This window comes from Aedes albopictus, chromosome 2 (genome assembly GCF_035046485.1).
Source record: "Aedes albopictus strain Foshan chromosome 2, AalbF5, whole genome shotgun sequence".
Taxonomy (NCBI): Eukaryota; Metazoa; Arthropoda; class Insecta; order Diptera; family Culicidae; genus Aedes; species Aedes albopictus.
The window spans coordinates 47,017,672-47,032,738 of NC_085137.1; the positions used below are offsets into that span (position 1 = coordinate 47,017,672).

The 15,067-nt window shown below is 38.3% G+C and overlaps 1 protein-coding gene across 14 annotated transcripts in view; it reads left to right on the forward strand.

Annotated features, from left to right (window-relative positions):
• Positions 1-15,067, forward strand: part of LOC109421509 (uncharacterized) — a 486,639-nt gene that overhangs the window by 148,553 nt on the left and 323,019 nt on the right. For all 14 annotated transcript variants that reach the window (XM_029870934.2, XM_062849628.1, XM_029870933.2 and 11 more), the window contains 2 exons: positions 15-873; positions 9,017-9,247. In XM_029870934.2, coding sequence (XP_029726794.1) covers positions 753-873; positions 9,017-9,247 — 352 coding nt within the window. In that variant the 5' untranslated portion in view covers positions 15-752. Of the gene's footprint in view, positions 1-14; positions 874-9,016; positions 9,248-15,067 lie in introns of those variants that run through there.

The window sequence follows — 15,067 nt, forward strand, 5'->3', positions numbered from 1 at the left end:
TACGTTAATTTCAGTGAGAAGCAACTCGTGGAATAGAAAGAAGAAGGAGCAATCATAAAGTGAGGAGCAGAGAAGTGAGCGGCAAGAAGAATTATTAAAAATTAGTGCTGGTACGAGCGAACATCTGCGTTCGACGTTCCTGTAAATATATGATGATGATGATGGGAGAGATGAAATGTATCAAATAAGTCCATTATCTCCCTCAATACCTGTACAGAGTGCTAAAGAATAATTCAAATAATCGATATCGTTACTCGGAGTGGTGCGAAGAAGTGCTATACGCGTCCAACAGCGCAGCGAGTGGAAGTGGTGTTGGAGGTAAAATCGTGTAGATCTGGTTTCGGAGCGAGGCTCCGCAGATCAGCCTGTGTCTGTGCGCTGATTGTATGTATGTGTATGTGAAGCTGAACCCAGCTGGGCAGAAGTGTACGAAGATTGGGAAGTCGCACCAGGGGCGGCAAATATAAGCAGAAAAAAACAGCCCGAGAAATGTATCCAGAAAAGTGATGTAAGGAGACGGCAGCAGTAGCAGAAGAAATCACGTGTAATCACAGAATACCAGAAGTGCTACAGCAGTAGTCCAGTCAGAAGGGAAGAATCGCGCAAAATCTGGTTGTGCGCTCTCCCGGTTCTCAGTCCTCTGGAGAGGAGGAAGATCCGGTCTTTTAGATAGTGTGTTGTTGTAGTCGCAGTTCTTGTTGTCGTGTTCGTCGTCGTCGGCGCGCACACACACCGGCGTCAAGATAGGGAAAATGGACAAGGATGGTGACAAGAAGGGTGGCGACAAGAAAGGTGGGCAATCCGGAGCCGGCTTGGGAGGCGCAGCCGGTGTTCCGGATCCTGCCTCACTGTTAGATGCTGCATCGTTGTTCGGTAAGTAATCCGCTGATGATCAGTGAACGGCTACTCAATAACTGTTCTATTGCTTTGCATTGATGGCGCTAATAATTCCTTTCTTGAAGTTGGTAAACAAACACTCAATCATTTCTTATCTTATCTTTATGAATCATGCTTCCACGATCCACGATGGTCGTGCACACGCACAGGTTATCTGTTGATGTTTCAATAATTGGATTACTTACAATTTATGCACACGTTTTATCACTTTGCATCGTTGTCAGACAAACTCTACTGTTATCTATGCGATATGCCCAAGATAGCTTGTTCCGGGGGCAAGAGTCAATTCAATAGTTGATCTCTTGTGATGCGTGTATATGCATACCGTGCCTAGGAGTAAATGGTTAGGGAGGTACCTGTAAAATAGTCAGCCGGAAACGGAGTCTGTTGGGTACCAGGATGCGCTCCACTAAATACACTCCTACTGGGCTAGTCCGAGTAATAGTGCAGATGACCTTGTGTTTTTAACACATAATCAACTGTCCTTCTTAATTTTCAATCTCGAGGCTCGACAAGGATGGAATCCATGTGAGCGTGGCGTTTGTTACTTTTTATGAAAACGACATGGAAAACTTGGATGTCATGCCTCGAGGATTATGCTTGTCAACAGCGTAATCGTCGCTACACTCGTCTCAGAACTAACTACATATTTGATTTAAATACAATAGGCCTAATCAGAAGAGAAGACGTTTAAAATCAGCTGATTTTGGGGGCCTTCGACAGTTCTCCTATGAAAATGACAGTTCAGCGTTTACGTCTTTTTCGACAGTTGTAAACAGTAGCATACACAGACCTGTCAACTGAAATGGTCTATGTATCTATCTGTTGAAAACTTAAACAAAAAGCAAATCTTTTGTTTGATTTGTTTGCAGTGTAATGACCCACCCCTACGGATAATTTGAAACAATTCATCGCATATTGCTCTTCAAAAGCCCATCTACTGATTGTTTACAATGATGCCACTGCTGAATACCCACGCCTTTACAGTCGTGGCTATCCGGGCCCTATATTTCAGCAAGCCTCGTTGGATAAGTGTACAACTCGTGCTGTAAAAATCATCATTTGGTAACTCGTTGCATAAACAACTATTATTGAGAGACTTGTTGGCGAATTTCTGGAATTTCTGTAGTGATACATTAAGGAAGAATTCTCATGTGAATTCTTCTAAAAACTCTTTCTGAAATTTATTCCAGGCGTTCTGTCGTAGATCTTTTCTGCATATCATGAGAAAATTCTCCAAAGATTCAGTCCATCGAAAGTTTGTCAACAGTTTCTTTGAAGGATTCCTGCAAAGTATCCTTTTTGCGAAATTACATCAGAGATTTCCAACAATTACTTGGGGATACTTTGGAGAACTCCTCAAGGGAATCATTGGAATTCTTAAGAAATTAAGCAATTTCTGCAGAAATTTCACTAGGGGTTTTATTACCATTTTTTCCAGGTATTTCTCCTTGAATTAGTTGAGAAATCATGTCAAGAGTTTTTTTTTTAATTCCTTCAATGATTATTTGCGGAATTTCTTGAATTATTCTTCCAGGAATTATGTGATTAATTGCTCCTTTACGGGGGAATTCATCTAGAAATTCCATCAGGATTTTTTTCCAGAAACTTCACCGGATTTCTCTTGAGATTCTTGGGAGATTTTCTCTATGGGTCTCTGGGGTATTTTTTGAGTACCTTGCGGTACTCATATTCTGAACAGTTAAGAGAAACTCTCAATAAAGGTTTAAATGAATGGTAGTTCTGATTTCTTTGGATACTGCTTTACAATATCATCAAATTGGTTTGTTCACTAGCAATCAGAGAATGAAAAATGGATCACGCCGAAAAACAAACGCTTTGTCCTAGGCGGTGCATGTTGATAACAAAGGCGCTTCGCAACAAACGCATGTCAGGCGATAAGAGCAATAAAACAAACATCGCTTGCCGTGCGTGTGCCAATATTCCGGATTTTCTGCTGAAATTTTCGACCCACATCATCGAATTCATAAGCATTAGGACGAATTAAGACTCTTGCAAACCTCAGAGTCGAGTTTCAGTTGTAAAACAATGCGAAAATCGCGATGTGAATAGAACGAGACAAATATTCCTACCGTTTTTGTTGTGAACAAACTCGGGAGCGATTTTGTCATTATCTGCTAACGAAAAAACAAAGCGTTGTTGCCGTGCCTTCTTTGTTGCCTATTTTTCGCTTGCGGTGGCATATTTTGCGTACACTGCTAGCAATATATATATTAAAAAAGATAAATCTAATAATGACTTCCAGTCCATGATTCTGACATATTTTTGTTAGTGGTCGCGGTGTTCCTACTTATTTATGTATACTATAAGAACCATAAGGGCCCGGTACTTTGGATTTACCGACTGTTCAAAATATGGAGCTGTCTATAATATGGTGATCGCACGATAACAATTTTTCATTAGAAATTCATACTTGGATTCTTTTGCAAATTTCTCCAGCTATTTCACCGACATACTATTTTTGTTTTTTTTACAGCGATTTCTTGTTTGCCTTTTTATGGGGATTCGTTTTGAAATACCTCCAGAGATCGCTTTTGGGTATTTATGTAGGCATTTTTTTTGTTAATACATCTAGAAAATCATTAGACATTTCTAAAGGGATACTTTGAGGAATTTATCTGGATAATTTCTTATGGAATTCATGCAATTGTTTCATCAGAATTCCCTTTGCATATTCGTCAAATTTGACAGTTCTCCAACAAAAATTTCAAACATTTGTTGAAGCATTTTTAGAGATACTTTCCTGGAATCTCTAGAGAATTCTCTCTTGGATTGGAAAAAAACCCTTTTGGGATTCTTTGGGATATTTCTCAAGAAATTCATAGCAGAACTCCTCCAAAGATTTCTCGAGGATTTCATTAAGGTGCTCCAGCAGGTCGTCTTTGTTTCATTCTGTGCATTTTAACCCGAAAAAGGTTGGAATTCCTTGTAGAGCTTTGTCAGGTTTTATTGGGGTATATTACCAAAGACTCCTTGAGGGATTCTTTCAGGCAGTCTTTTAAGATTTCCTTCATGATCCATATAATAACGGAACATTTCTTCAAAAATTTTATCGCAAATTGTCTAAAATTCTATAGGGAATCCTCCTTAGAATTTTCCCTGAGTTCATAAGTGCTTTGTTGGAGAATTCTTTTAGAAATTCCTTCAGGAATTCATCCACGAATTTCATGAGCAATTTATTCCAACGAAAATCTCTTGGATTTTTTAAGAATTTCTTTGAGCATATTATACAAGAATTCTTTGGGAAATTCATACAGGATTCCAACTTTGAGGATTCCGTGGGAAATTTCTCGAGATGATCGTTGGAGATTACATTGAGAATACGTTGAGAGCTTCTCCAAATATTTTGAACAAGTATTTTTCATGAATTTATTTGGGAGATTTCTCCAGTGATTCCTTGGGGAATTTATCACTACCGTTGGAACAACTCTCAGGATTCTTTTGACAATTCATCCAGGGATTTCATAGAGAATCCCTTGGAGACTTTTCCCAATAAAGCCAGGAAAATTTACTTCTAGGATTTCATAGAGGATTTCTCTAGAAACGATATCGGAAAGTTATCTGGGAATATCCCCTGGCCAAGTTCGCAGGGTTTGACGGTATTAAAGTGAAGGTTATTGTAATGTAGTATTCTTTAGTGAATCATCACCTTTTTAACACTTTAATGCGCCTCCAACGGTTCATCACGAACCGGCTGCTGCAGATGGAGTATGGCTGATCATATGTTTTTGCATATTCATCAGACATGCTCGATAAACATGGAGGAACAGCCGGGGCTCAATAGATTCTATACCCAAGCAATAGTTCCAAGTTGGTTGGATTTGAGAAGGTTTTGAGGATCGTTACAAATCCTACTAGAAATATTATAGGTTTTGTAACAGGTTTTGAAAACTTTTTATTGCCAGTAGACTTGAAAATGCTGTTTGGGCTTTCTTTCCCACGTTTTTTTGGTTGATTTTGATTTACTACTAAATTTACAACAATTTGAGTAAACTACAATATTTAAATACATTTAAATCAATAATTTTATCAAAACAAATTTGTTTTTTTTTTAATATTACAATGATATCCAGTAATATTCTCTTTATATAAATCTGGTAAAATCAACCGAATAGTAGGAAGGAAAGTTGCAGCACATAATAGTGCTGATAGATTCGAAGCTAACGTGCGAACAATGGATTACTGCACGATACTACTGGCCTGCTTGCTTTCACACATGGTTTGATGTTTGAGCGGTGACGAACCGCTCAAACGCCAAATTATCTTTGGGAGTGAGCGGGCCGGCCCAAGTTCGTGCTGTGGACCATACTTTAACACTTTATTGACGTCAATGCGTTAGACGTGACATTTTGGACAAAAACTGATTGTTTCTAAGCTGAAGGACGTTACTTGTGTATGACTAGGCTGACATTTCTAGATTACAGGGAGAAAATTACTTGGTTTATCTAGGTAGGACCGATAGGACAAATGAACGGATTGGCTCTGTTTTATTAGTTAGGTCGTTTTCGTTTCTCGTATCATTGGAAGCCCGTGCATGCCATGTTCAAAACTAGTGTCTATCATTGGGGATGGCGCCAGTGCTGTAGGTGGCTACCAACATAGGTGTTATCGCAGTAAAGGTTGTTGTCTTCAATTGGTATTTGACCATAATTAATTCAACTATACATTTTACATAATATTTCTTGCATAGGCACAGTTGTCAACATTGACAGCATTTTGTGTTATGTTATTTCCAAGAAGTAATAGCAAGGATATAAACATTCCTGGTGCTTCAGGTTTCGCGGGTAAAGATTTATTCTGATAGCTTCATATACTTCACATGACTGAGGGTAGACAGACATGACTAATACATCTACGGGAGGAAAAATGCAAAATTTTGTTTAAAACTACTTAGGCACAATGTAAAAATTAGTGTTAAATTGGGCAACATAGCCTATTCCGTCTAAACATTGGTCTCGGTAGAGATGAAATTTGAATAACGGGTTCAGCCTTGACAATCAAGCTGTCACGCCGCTCCAACTGAAAACCCATAAAAAAAAGGTTATCTGGGAATATAAACGGAGTTTTCACAATTATTGGCTTAAAAATCCAATATCCCTGGAAGGTTTTCCGAAATAATCCTTGCAAAGATTTTCGAAACAATCACTGAAGGCATTTTTTAAGAAACCCAGATGTTTGTTCAGAGACTCCTGAGAATATCTCATTCTGTGATTCTGTGCTGTAAATGCAGTCAACTCATCAAACTCGATATCCAGGGCCCATCAAATTATAGAATAATCGATTTACGGGGAAAAATCTCGTACAAAAACCTCGAAATGTAGTTCTGATAATTTTTAAGCTGGAAATTATTTGAAAATAACGGAATCAGTTATTCTACATTTAAAATAATTTATCCTTGGTTTGTTGTTGTACTGATAAAACTAGTTATTATTGAGTCATTATCAGGTACGAATGCAGTATAAATTTTTGTTCTTTTAGCTCTAATTCCCAATCAACCAATTATAAATTTTGCAAATCAGCTATTTTTTTATGGCAAAATTAGATCTTCCTTTGTTATTATCTTCTGCCCGGGAAATGTTGAGAATGGATTAGTTTTCATACATTTATAGTCACGGATGAGAACATTCAATAACAAGAAATTACATTCAGAAACATTACATTACATTCCTGTTAACACGCTATAGAAACATTTTATCGAAATACAATATTTGGAAGACTTTTTTAATCAGATTTATCTGGAACTATGTCAAACGATATATTATCGTAGGGGTAATAATTCAATCTATGGTAGGCATTAAACGCAACTCTGCATGGAGTGATTTTTTTTATTTGTATCAACGCTGAGCAATTCGTCTTTGAAATCATCGTCATCATCAAACAAAAGTCTTTGCTTTGAAAATATATTCACTGTACTCCACTAGAGATATAGAATGCAGTGAATGAATATGTATATTTTCATTGTCGATGTTTTGATTGACAGCGAGAAAGCTGCTTTTTATTTTCCGCAAAATAATGACGGATGCTTGAACCTTAAAGAGATTTTTAGCCCGAGGCTAGCTCATCTCGGGAGACCCAAGCTGTATTTCTCTTCCAAAGGAAGAACTCACATTTGGCAAGTTTGTCGGGAGTAGGATTCGATTCCTCCAGGTCCTAAGCGTGATAGTCACGTGCTTTAACTATCACACCGGGCCCGCTCCACAGTGAATGTTATTTACATTCTCCGCGTGGAGAGTTGCCTTCACACCTCTCACGGGTTTGATGTGCTTGTGCGACCCATCCGTAATTTGCAAACTTTCAGATAAAATTACAAGGTAAAAGTCCTCCATACACTGTTTTTTGATAGTTTATGCTTCTAAACTAAGATAGCAACAAGTGAATACAACATTTTTTAAATCATTTTTATTCATGAGTTTTAAGTGAGTTGCTAGTTCTTTTCAAGTCAATAATGAATGTGTGCTGTTTGTGCTGTTTCAGTCTTGAGTACCCATAGCGGTGCAGACGGCTGAATTGTAAGATCTCCATCCTGGGTGATTACCCGCCATCGTATGACCTAACCAGGCCAAATTTGTGTCCATTTCCTTTATTTCGTTGTTGAGGCTCCGCCGCCATGAGCCTCCGGGGCTGCCTCTGCTGCGATGTCCTGTCCAATCTAACGCTTGCTTGCAGATTTCGTTTCTGCCCCTGCGTAGAGTGTGGCCGACGCACCTCCACTTCCGCTCCCGAATTTCTATTGCTATCGGCTTTTGATGACATCGACGATGGAGTTGAAGATCCAATTGTGAGGCCACCATGCACGAATTATATACCGCGGGTATCTATTGATGAAGACCTGCAGCCGTTGAGTGTTCTCCACTGATAACACCAAGTTTCACTGGCGCACAACAGCACAGATTTCACGTTCGAGTTGGAAATTCGGATTTTGGTGCGTCGACTAATCCGATTGTTTAAATCTTTGTAACTCTTACAAGAATAATCCCATGCCTGTTTATAGTTTGAAGGGAGATTGATGAACTCCACATATGTTTCTTTTTTTTTGTATGCATTACACAGAAACACATTGAAGTACTTTTTTAAATTTAAGAAACAAGAGCTGTTGAACAACCATAACCATTACAAAAATATGCATTTTTGATTCGTTGCCATCCCCAACGACGGTAATTGAAATGCTTGAACTAGCTCTCGTTGCACTTCACATACCTACCATCAAACTGAAAAATCACATCTGTGACCTCGGTACATCAGCATCATCACCGTTCGCTGACTCACGATTTCCCCATTTTCAGTTGCGTGTGACAACAATAGCCAACGACAATCATTAGGCACTCGATTGCATCACTCAATTTACCCATAGCTCCATCTGATTGTGTTAATTCCATCCGACCAATCGACTGACGTTAGATCGTTTAGTTATCTAGTATTTACGGCTACCATTACTGCCCGACCATGTATTTCAAATCAATCCATCTGTATGCAAGTAGCGACGCTTACACGGTGAAGTCAAACAATTCAATACTGCTCCCGAGCAGAAAAGTACAACAACTGAATAACATATCAAGATATTGATCTTAAATACTATCATACCTCGATATGTCCTTCATTAGGTGGACATAAGAGGCAAAATAACAAAAAACGAATACCATGTTTTTGTATGAAAATAACAAGTAAAGTTATTTCAATAATGAATGCATACCCAACATTTAGAGTGCTGTATTTGTTATTCATACGGTATTGAATAACAAAGTAAAAATATGTTTTGTTATTAAATTGTGAATTTGTTCGATGTCTTCATGATGTAGTAGAAGAACATGTTCTTCATTTATTTCACTGCTGAATCAGCAAATATCACAACAATATCAAACTCTGCTCAAATACCTCAAATTTTTGTTGTGTTGCTCTCATAACATTTTGTAGAACAATATTATGATAACAATTTTAGGTATAAGTGCACAGGTTGTTCTTTGCATAATATTTGTAAGTCATTCCTTTCTGCTCGGGCTCTCTCACTCACCAGTAACTCGTTAGTGTATCGTAGTTTTTTTTTTTCAAATACACACAGTATGATTCAACTTTTTTCCCTTGTCTCTCTTTCTCCTTTCAGCGTACTGGGGTCGTGATCCCTCGGCGATGGCCGCAGCAGCAGCATCGAATCCCCTGTTCGGTTCCCAGTTCGCCATGCCCGGAGGCCTCGGAGGTCTGATGCCGAATGCGGCGGCAGCGGCGGCGGCCGCTTCGGGCGGTGGGACGGATCGGTACCAGATGTCCCATTCGCACCCGAACACGATGGCCGTGGCCGCCTCGCAGGCAGCCTCCCTGGCCGGACTGCATTCCAGTGAGTATTTTTGTTTTATAATTAGGTTAAATATTATCAGAAACATTAAAAGAACTGGCAATGAATTTATTCTAAAATCCGGTTAAATATTTCGAGTTCAAATGGGTTCTTTAAACTAAATTAACGTGAACATTTTGGCAAAGTAAATGATCGTTATTTGAATGGAGTTATAGATGCTAATGATCATGGAGATCTTCCATTTAGCATTCGAACATTTTGTTTGACTGTATGAGATACCAAATGAAATTAATTAATTGCAAGTCATGTTGTGTGCTTTCTCAACAGTCAGTAAGCAGTTCACCTAGCTGTGTGCCCGCCAATCAAGACCTATTAACACATACTTTTTTTTTTAAATGCCAATCGATTGCCACATCAAAAGCAATACAAAGTCGTACTTTGTATTGCAAGTCGGTTATTTTTCTTTCATTTGAACGACAGGCATCGGCGGTAATGCGAATGCATAAACACAATGAAACCGCAAACAACCTACGCAGTTGAACACCATCACACAATAAATCTTGAATTGAAGAGTAGGAGGTACATAGCCTTCATACCTGTCTCACAAGCTGTGAAGTAAAACTCACGTCAATGTCCATTGAAACGGAAGCAGCAATGTAATTGGATTCGTGGTAGATCATCACACCTTCCGTAGGGTTCAGAAAAACGTAGCGGCTAGGGTCGTTAGGTTTCACGTTCCGAAGGTAAGACTCACTCATTCGTAAGACCATCCTAAACGGACTGATTTCAATTGTGTTCAATAAAAGTAAAATCTATCACATACAACTCAATCAGCACGCATACTGAATAGTTATCATATGATAGCTAGCTGAGTCGATAGTGTCCAGTTAACAATTTGTCCAGCAACATACTGCAATTTATTTATTGAAAGGAATGGTTAGGTAGCCCACAGATGGTTCAATACAATCCAAATCTATGCAACACCAAACTATTCCAGTATTGTTGCAGTACAAGAATAAATATGAAGCCTTGCTCAACAATTTGGTATTGTACTGGAATAACTGGCCTAGCGACATTGAAAATACGCCAATATCTAGTGCAAGCTTTCTCATCAGGCTATTAATTCCCAGCGATGGAACAATGTCCAGGTAAAAATGCAACGTGAACAGCAAAGCAAAGTAATGACAACTGTATACATCGTGATTGCTACTCCGTGAATAGTGAGATCAATTGAAGTAATGCACAAAGAATCAATAAATATGAATGGTGCTTATGAGCAGCTTACCATTCTCAATGTTCTCGAGAAAGCAACATTTAAAAAGTCAATAACGGCGCCGGTTACGTGCTTACGGTCATCGGGAGAGGGAAGGAATGTTAGTTTAAAAAAAAGCTGGTAATTTTCCGCTATTTAACTTAAAATTACTACTACTTAATTCCAGCATCGATGCTAGTGTTGGGCGGTACATGTTTCTTTAAATGGAAAAGTTCATAAGTATACGATTGAGTTTTAAAAGTGCAAACCGGTGAGAACAAAATGTTCTGTGTGTTTAACCCTAAAAGGGATACCTTCATGGCCTCAGTTTCGTCACCTCGCTGAGTGTGTTCCATCAAAGACGAGCTCTGAAAGGCGCCTGGGGTCCAAATGGACCCCAGGTATCCCTTTTAGGGTTAAATATGTTTCTTGTCACTTTCTCGGAATTTGTTCAGCATTTTCGAACCCGACGAATTGATTTTCAAATAATCATACTAATGACTTTTAGCATGCCTCCAGGAGATCTTTTTATGATACTGTTCAGGAACCTCCAGCAGGTACTGAGATTTCTCTGACAGGAATTTCGCATTCTTCCAGCAGAAATTCACTCTAGGATTCATTGACGGATTTCTTTTAGGAGCCCTCTATGGATTCGCTTTGAGTTGTCTTGTGTCGAAATATTCCTGTCCTAGCAAGAATCCTATCTTATATCCCACTGAAAATTTATTTAAGGTGGTTTCGGGATTCCTCCAACAGGGACTCTCCCAGGGATTCCCATAGTTGATATTCCGCCAGAAATTCATTTAAGGCATCTTCGAACAATTCCATCTGAGATTTCAAAAACAGAACTTTTTAATAGCGATTATGTACTTCCAAGACTCTGGCAATATGTTTTTTTTTTCTGGCATTCTTTCGGGCATTCATCTGGAGGTTTTCAAGAAAATCTTTGAAAAATTATCTCAAGACTTGCATCTGGAATTTCTACAAAACTTCCTCCTGGTGTACCTTTGTAAATTCGTGAATTTCGTGGATTTGTCAGAATTCTTCCGGGAATTTCTCCTAGATTATCTTCGACAACTCTTTCTTCAGTTCTGTCGAAAATTTCTCCATAAATTATTCTTGGTGGTTTTTAAGGAATTTATCAGGATATGCCTGCAAAAGTTCCTTAACAATTTTATCCGGAAATTCATATAGAGTCCCTTCGAGAATTCGTCAAGAAGCTCCTTCAAGATGTCCTCCAGGAGTGCCTTGAGGAATTACCTAAGGAGTTTCTTGTGGAATTCTTCTATAAGTTTCTTGGAGAACTACTCTAGGATTTTCTTTGAGAGTTCCTCAACAATTTTCTTCGGTAATTCTTTCAGGAGTTTCTCCGAAAATGTTTGCAGAACTTCCTCCAAGAGTTTTATCGGTAGTTCAACTAGGAGTTGCTTCGATAATTCCTCAATGAATTCTTTTGGGAATCTTTCCTGGTGTTCTTTTGAAAATTTCTCCAATTGTTCTTACAGGAATTTCTCCAGGAGTAACACAGGGACTTCTTTAAGGAATTCTTCCAAGAATTTATTCAAGAGTTCCTCAGGAACTCATCTAGGAATTCATTAAGGTGATCCCTCGAGAATTTTATCGAGACTATCTTCGGGAATTCCTGCAGGGCTGCCTTCAGGAAATCATCCGGGAATACCTTCAGGAGTTCCTCCGGGACTTCTCAAGAAGGTCCTTGCAGAATTCTTCTGGGAATTCTCCGACGATTTTTTTGCACATTAAGTTGTTTAGTGAATAAAATATTGCTATTTTCTATATCCTAATCGAAAAAGCTATTTTTTTAAAGAGTTTTATTGCGTTCCAATTCCTTTGTTTAATCCTCAAAGCTCCAGGACAAACTTTTTATTTTTAATCGGCTGATACTCAGGACCTGTAAAGTATAAAAATAAGAAAATAAGTGGTTTTCACTATGATCGATGAGAAGAGTTTTACTTCATGCAAGGGTAGATTGTCAAATCGGAAGTCCATGCTTGAACCTGATCTTACACCGGAAAAAAGTGTTCCCTGGTGCTATGTTTGGCGATATGTTCTGCAGCTGCCTTTTGGCTACTTTTTCAATAAATAGCTGTTTATTCTCGGTAGATCAATCAAAGTGAAATCTAAACCTGACCTTTAATTTCTTAGTGAAACGTGTTTTTACAAATTGGAATTAATTTTGTGAATTGGGACAGAAACCGATAAACGCCTTAAAGTATGCAATGATCTAGTAATAATTCGTTGGTTAAAAGTATGGCCCGTGTTTGAATTTTAGATGGATTAATCACATGTGTGATACTTTTAAAAGAAGGCCTCAAATATACAAAACAAATTCTTCATAGACACCAAACTTCTAAAATCATCTTTTCAGGTCCAAAATGATTATGATCACGAAATTGGGTCTTAGGGAGTCCTACCGGAAGTACACCCCTGGGCCCAAGTTTCAGATGCTACTCATGATAGAAAGCAGCCTCAGCATTGTGTTCTTGCGATGGCCCACCATTTCAAGCTATTAAAGATTTATAATAATAAGTTGTTAAAGATTTATTATAGAATTATTATAAAATACCAGATTCATAGACGAATCGCTAAAACATTGCACCCGGGAACACTTATTTCCGGTTCAAACATGGACTTCCGGTTTGACAACTATTCTTACATGAAGTACAACTCTTCCCATCGATCATAGTGGAAATCGCTTATTTTTATATTTTACAGATCCTGAGTATCAGACGATTAAAAACAAGAAGTTTGTCCTGGGGCTTTGAGGGTTAAAAGGTTAAATAAACAAAATAGTTTAGATTTCCGTGGATAGAACGACAGATCAATCGATAAAATGACAGTTCGACTCGAATAAAAAATTTCCCCATACCAACCATAAATAGGGGAAGACGGGGTAAGAAGGTCCGCCGGGGTAAGAAGGTCCGCCGGCGTAAGACGGCCCACCGGCAGTTTAGTATGAAAATGCCGTTTTCTATAAACTTTTACCTAGTACTCTGTTCAAGTACAGGATATTTGTCGTTTTGACCCATTTTGAGCAATGGTTACATTGAGATTTTCAAAACAAATAAACAAAACAAAGATTTTACATCATGATAATGTATTTGATCTAATTTTGTCACATATAACCTTAAGGTTTTTGACTCGGCCAAACCAAAAAAAAAACGTGTTCATAACTTACCAGGAATCTTAACAAAGCATAAGAGAAGCGGGATTGAGTTTGAAAATAAAAATCCGTTTGGAACTAGCCTCATAAGTAAAGTCTGCCTAAACGGGGTAAAAGTGATCACTTCGAACGGGATAATACGGCCACTCCCTAGATCATAGAACAATATAACTGCAACCAATTTCTAATCACTATGATTTTAAAAAATCGTGATGGTCCTTCTTACCCCGTCTTTTTAATCACATTAATAAATTATAAAAGTTTTAACAGCACGAATCGAAAGATAATTTTCTGATTGCCAGCACGAATCGAAAGATAATTCTGATCTGCCTAACACTTTGAAAAAAGATATGCTGTGTGGAAACTAGTGTAATTCATTGCCAGTTTAAGTTATGATTTTTTGGCAGCCGTCTTACCCCGTATTCCCCTACATTTTATAATTTTTCCCGGTCACCAAAAATAATGAAATTTTTTATTTTGACTGACGTTGATTCCAATTACGAAATAATCGGGATACCCCTGTGTCATCGCTACTTCAGACAGAAGTTGCACAGGGCTCTTTCAATGAAATTTCTCGAAGCATTTCGGGAATTTCTCTAGAATTTCCTTCGAAAATTCCTCTAGTAATTCCTTCGAGTATTTTTTCAGGAGTTCCTTCGAAAATTCCTTCGGACTGTTGGAGAAATTCTCGAAGGAACTCCTAGAGGAATTTCTAAAGTAATTGTTGAAGGAACTACGGTATAAATTCCAGAAAAACTTTTGAAAAAACAACCTGATGATCCCCTAGAGAAATTGTTGAGGAAACTTCTAACGAAATTTCCGCAGCAAGTGTTTCAGAAATTCTCGAAGAAACTCTTAAACTTGAACTTGGAGGAATTCCCGAGAGTGTTTCCCGGAAAATAAAACTTTTAAAACAATTCAAAATGCAACTCATTGTGAAATGTGAAATTCCTTCCGGAACTCCCAACTTTTGTAGATATTTCGAAGCGTCTTCCGGAGGAATCACAACTTCAAAACAGGGAATTCGTACTATAGAAATCTCAAAATAGTTCTCTGTTGAGAAGCCCAGATAAAGATTCTGCCGGAAGAATCCCAGAACGAGTTCCTTCTTACAATCACTGCCTCAGAAAAGCTTACGCAGCACCTCATCATCAATTGCATCAGCAGTCCGGCTGCAGAAATCTGATTTCAATGGTGATTCCTGTTGAGATTCCATATCCGCGATAAAATTCCATTGCCAATGTAAACAAACGCACGACTCAACACAACATTGTGGGCAGTCTTTTTTTAGTACAATGACGGATCCGTTAACGCTGAAGTCAAAGTCGACGCAGCATTGTGGCTCCCGCTTAATAGACTAAAGATGGAATATTCAATCATTATGATTTGTTCAGTATTATAATCTTTGCATCATTTTACAGGAGGGGTA